This window comes from Lotus japonicus, chromosome 1 (genome assembly GCF_012489685.1).
Source record: "Lotus japonicus ecotype B-129 chromosome 1, LjGifu_v1.2".
NCBI lineage: Eukaryota > Viridiplantae > Streptophyta > Magnoliopsida > Fabales > Fabaceae > Lotus > Lotus japonicus.
Window position 1 is genome coordinate 1,853,666 of NC_080041.1, and position 4,913 is coordinate 1,858,578.

At 42.1% G+C, this 4,913-nt stretch overlaps 2 protein-coding genes across 2 annotated transcripts; both read right to left on the minus strand.

The window, feature by feature from the left end:
• Window positions 1-1,527: 1,527 nt before the first annotated feature.
• Window positions 1,528-2,446, minus strand: LOC130732775 (uncharacterized). Its single transcript, XM_057584764.1, has 2 exons — window positions 2,201-2,446; window positions 1,528-2,108 (listed from the first exon to the last, which is right to left on the minus strand). The coding sequence occupies exons 1-2, from the start codon at window positions 2,444-2,446 to the stop codon at window positions 1,914-1,916; spliced, it is 441 nt and encodes a 146-aa protein (XP_057440747.1). The 3' UTR covers window positions 1,528-1,913.
• A 701-nt stretch (window positions 2,447-3,147) lies between these two features.
• On the minus strand, window positions 3,148-4,679 carry LOC130731497 (protein FAR1-RELATED SEQUENCE 5-like). Its single transcript, XM_057583809.1, has 2 exons — window positions 3,536-4,679; window positions 3,148-3,449 (listed from the first exon to the last, which is right to left on the minus strand). Exon 1 carries the CDS (start codon window positions 4,597-4,599, stop codon window positions 3,805-3,807), a length of 795 nt encoding a protein of 264 aa, XP_057439792.1. The 5' UTR covers window positions 4,600-4,679; the 3' UTR covers window positions 3,148-3,449; window positions 3,536-3,804.
• Window positions 4,680-4,913: the final 234 nt, after the last annotated feature.

Here is a 4,913-nt window from a genome sequence, read left to right on the forward strand (position 1 = left end):
TGCGGTGGTAAGTTTGAATTTTATTTTCCATTCAATTGTGATTTTTTGTTCATGATATTTTATTTGTATCTAATGTATCTACATTATTTTTGCAGACTGTTATGCGTCGGGCCGTGGACTTGTTGGAGCAGTTACTCGAGGTGCCAGATGCTCCTGCAGAGGGCACGCATTCCCGATCCCTCACTGAGAGGGCGCTGGATCTTATTAGATCCAATGCCTTCATTGGTACCCAGGGGGTAGCCTTTGCTGCTGTCCGAGGAGCTAGAGCTGCAGGAGGCAGAGGTCGTGGAGACAGAGCGCGTGGGGGCAGAGGCCGTGGAGGCAGAGGCCGTGGAGAGGGTGCTCCTGCAGAGGGTGCTCCTGCAGAGGGTGCGCGTGGAGGCAGAGGCCGTGGAGGCAGAGCCCGTGGACCTAGAGGTCGTAGAGGGGCCGGTAGGGGTCGGGGCGAGTGATTGACTGTATATTTGTATATTTTTTTTGTATTTTTATATTATGACATGTGACTCTTTGTATTAGGACTCTCTTTATATTAATCATGCTTTCTATTTTCACTCATTATATGCCGACTCTTGTATTGAAAAAAACCCGTATAACTACACCGTAAATAATCAAAGGCAGGATAAGTAACATAAATAATTCATGGCAAACAGTTTAAAGGGTACACGAAATTATTCAGAAGCAACACGAAAACAAAATTAATCCTCAGTGATATCGATGAAGTCGTGGGGTCCGCTATCCTGTGGAAATACTTTGACTATGTTGGGCAACGTTATATTCAGATAACGAACAGATTTACTCGGTGCAAACACAGCAACCTGCAAGTAAATTGCAAATTTAAAAGATTAATGCGTACTTGTTCAAAGGAAGCAAGATTAATGTTTAAGGTAATAGACCTTTTGGAGAACAAGAACAGATCCAACAGTTATGACATTCCTAAATTCCCCGTCAGTGAAGGCCTTGCGATGGACGCTAGCGTCAACGGTGCCCGTAGGGTCCTAAATCAATGCAATCGTGAGAGAAAATGAGACAACAAATTGACGGTTAAAGAAGATGGACAAAAGCGAGCAAATACCTTGAGGGTAACTTTGGCATCTCCGAAACCATTGGGAGTGCATGATTTAATAACAGCAACAACACTCTCTACTCTCTCAACATTCGTTGTGATTGTGCCCAGCGGAGTGGCAGATTCCACCAATTGCAGGGCTGTAAGCCAAGCATTTGAATTGAAATCAGGATCGGTTTCGGTTGATCTGTCTTCGAGCGCACGCCTCACAAATTCTTGGGTCGGAATGAGTAGTGTGTTAGGGTTGGATCTACGCCCATACATGGCAGCCTGGACGGCGCCAGCTGGCCCAGGAATGAGAGGACGAGAGCTGCTAGAAGTGCTGCCTTGACGTTTGCAACGGCGGACTAATGCATCCCAGTCTTGTTCCATTGTATTTTTTTATCTTCGAAAGCAAGACATGAAGAAAAGGATGAAGAAGAATAAAGAACCCAGAGAGATTTATAGCAGAATGGTCAAAAGATTTATGGTGTTTGGTGGATAATACAAGTGTGGTTGGGGTTGGTTGGTGGTAGATAGTAATGTCAGGTTTCAAGTTCGTCATTTAGTGGATGAAAATGACAAGACTCTGATGATGGGGTGGTTGGAAATGACAGGACTCTGATGATGGGGTGGTTGGAAATGACAGGACTCTGATGATGGGGTGGATGAAAATGACAGGACTCTGATGACAGAGTGGTTGTCTATGTTAATTATCCCTGATGCTGATTCAAAATAATTAGGCCCATCAATATAACAATGACCATCAAATTAATATTATTAAAAGCAACAAATGAACATCATAAAGGCAAGGCCCATCAGATTAATATTACAGAGCGTTTACAAATGAATATCACACAAAAGTGTGGTGTCAATCTGAGGTGATGTCTACATAGCTTTGGTGACTAAGAGGAACACCAAAAGTAACAAGCCAAGCTTCGAATTCTGATGTGAATCTGCCTAAACGTGTACCATATGGGGCGCACCAGCTTACTGATGTAGGATCAACATACCGTTCCCACTGGAGAGCAATTGGCGGCATAGAATGTCCAGGAGTTAGATGGAGCTACATTAGAGAATAACAATAAAATTAGATAACTTGCAAATACAACAAATCAATTCACCAATTGGATATTAGTGTACTCAATCAAAAAATACCTGTACAAAGTGATTTATCACATGACCAACAACTATAACATGATGTACATCCGGTGGACCTTCTCCTCTTAGTGGAAGGTATGACCAACAACCCGTAGAGGAGATGGATATGAAAACCACTTGGAACCTGGTTGCTACAAGGTATCCCATCTCTGGCAGTTGCATCCATTTATCATCGGTAGCCGGATCACCAGAAGGAAGAGTGAGTCGGGAATGTAAAGCATTAACCACATGTCTGGACCACATTTCATCATACAACCCTCTGTGTCGTTCAAGTTCTTCTATCAACGCTGCCCTAACCCATGACCAACTTTCCTCACCTGATGGTAGTCCGAGTAATGCAGCAACGACTCTATAGCCACAGTTACCATCATCCTCAACATTCTGAACTGTTTGTATATATGGGTGGAAAAAGGCTGGAAAATGACCCATGAAATAGCTTGTATCAGACTTCTTCACACGCTTCTTCTTCTTTGGTGGTTGTGAAACCTTCTTTGCCTCTCTGATCTCCCTATCAACATGTTCAAAACCTGAAAGATCACGAGTCAAGGATCCTATTGCTTTATTCTTGGGTGGTATTTTCTCATTCGCCTTAAGAGTGCGCTTGGACCTTATCTTAACCGCAGGAGTACAAAGTGAACTACTTTCAGGACAATAGATCGCTTGAAGCTTCCTCCTTACCATACTCTGCCCTCCAGTATCCAAAGAACTGAAATAATGTGTCAATGCCTCAACTTCTGGTTGCATATCTCCATGGTTCATGCCGCAAATATGGTTGCTGGTAGTATCTGCAACAGGTTCAGGTACATGCTCCCAACTCAGTCTCTTCGAGAATGGATGAATTGACTCATATGGAATTCTTTCATAACCTGCAAGTTCACAAAAGTATCACTTTCAATAACAAATAGAATTAATTGACAAGAGAGTGGTTGACCGGTGACCTGCAAGTTCACAACCGCAAGGTAGTCCATGAGTCTCTCTCAACAAGCAATCGCATCCGCCGTAGGACTTCATTCTTATATGTTCAACGTCGATGAGCTGCAGGCATTTGTTTGACACAAATCCTCTAATATTTGTGTAAAATGGGAACATGAAAATGTGATCAATTCTGTGAATACTGCGCTCAAACGATGCTAATATTTCAGTATGTCGATTACATGTCAAACTATGCGACGCATCCCATGAAGTGGCCAGGTCACCCTTGCAATCCCGTAACATCTTCTTCAAACTGGCATGTGCACCCTCAGCCCTGCAAACAACAAATAGATATCTTATTAACAACAATCTATCAAATGAACAAACAACGCATAAATTAAGCTCATGTAATTTTTTTACCTGTTACTTGTTGTTGTTCCAAAGTGCATCACATGATTTGTCCATGCCTTGGCGAATTTCTCCTTGTGAACCAACCATGTAGTAGAACAATAGGAGGTAAAGTTGCTGTATTTTGCCTTGCACATATTAAACAATTGCATCCATTTCACTTCAAATTCTTCAACTGTTGCAGCATCCACCACCTCTGCCCACTTCATCATAACCAACTCAGCAAAATCATCTGTGCCAACATAGAGTTTGCACTTTGCCAAAACACACTTGTTGATGTGTCACAAGCATAATAAATGTGTAGTGTTAGGAAGGCTTTGCTTAGCAGCACTCAATAAGGCAAGATCCCTGTCAGTAACAATCACCTTAGGCAACATGGCTTGATCAGCTAATAGAGACTTCATACACTCCAGTGCCCAAACGTAGTCATCTGTGCCCTCATTAACAATGTAGCAAAAGGCTATGGAGTATGTCTTATCTGTGGAAGTCAGTCCAACAATCTCAAGCAAGGGAATTGCATATTTGTTTGTCTTGTATGTGCAATCCATAATCACTACATACGGGAATGTGTTGAACAGTTTGATAGCATTTGGATGAGCCCAAAATACATCTCTAATGACTTCCGATCCAGGCTCATGTCTTTCAAAGTGGACATACTTGTCACCGTCCAACTTCTTCAACAAGTGTTGCATTTCTGTCAATCCCCCGCGGAGGGATTTTCTTAACCTCTTGCAAACACCATAAATCTGAGATATGGTAGTCAAGTTTGAAGGATTGTTTTCCTTCAAAGTCAACAACATCTTTCTCGGTGGAACCCAACTCCTTGTCATTTTTTCCACTTGCTCCTTCTCTCCGGGTTTTAGACGACCAACAAAATTGTGCCCAAGTAGTGACCTAGCTGGTTCATGGTTGTGTATACCTTCCATCACCTTTAGCCGCCAATCTCTATCTATGCCATTTTTCCTAGGTCGTCCTTTTAGTCTAAAAGGACAACCTATCTTTTGTGATCTCGTCCCTTCAACAAGGTCAGGGTCTCTATAAGGAACATATTTACCATGCTTCTCGCACCCCAACATGACATAAGCTTTTCTGCTTCCATTCCCACCATAATCTGACTTTGTGATCAACGTAACATATCCATTTTCAATCGCAATTCCATGAACCCAATTGATAAGATCATCATGGGTAGGAAAAATCTGTTATAATAATAAGAATTGATTACAAGGGTGATCAAGACATAATAAGAATTGATATATTACACTCTCAAAACAATGCAAAAATATGTTCAAAGAATACCTGATCAGTTGCAAATAAATGCGAGACATCTATACTTATACACGGGGGCACAAATGCTGGTGGTGGCACCTCTGTAGTGGCCTCTTCAGGTTGA

Coding starts and splice junctions, on each gene's coding strand:
- LOC130731497 (XM_057583809.1), bottom strand. CDS start 4,599: ATGTTGGGGTGCGAGAAGCATGGTAAATATGTTCCTTATAGAGACCCT.
- LOC130732775 (XM_057584764.1), bottom strand. CDS start 2,446: ATGTGGTCCAGACATGTGGTTAATGCTTTACATTCCCGACTCACTCTT. Junction 2,109..2,200: donor TGATAAATCACTTTGTACAG/GTATTTTTTGAT, acceptor TCTCTAATGTAG/CTCCATCTAACTCCTGGACA.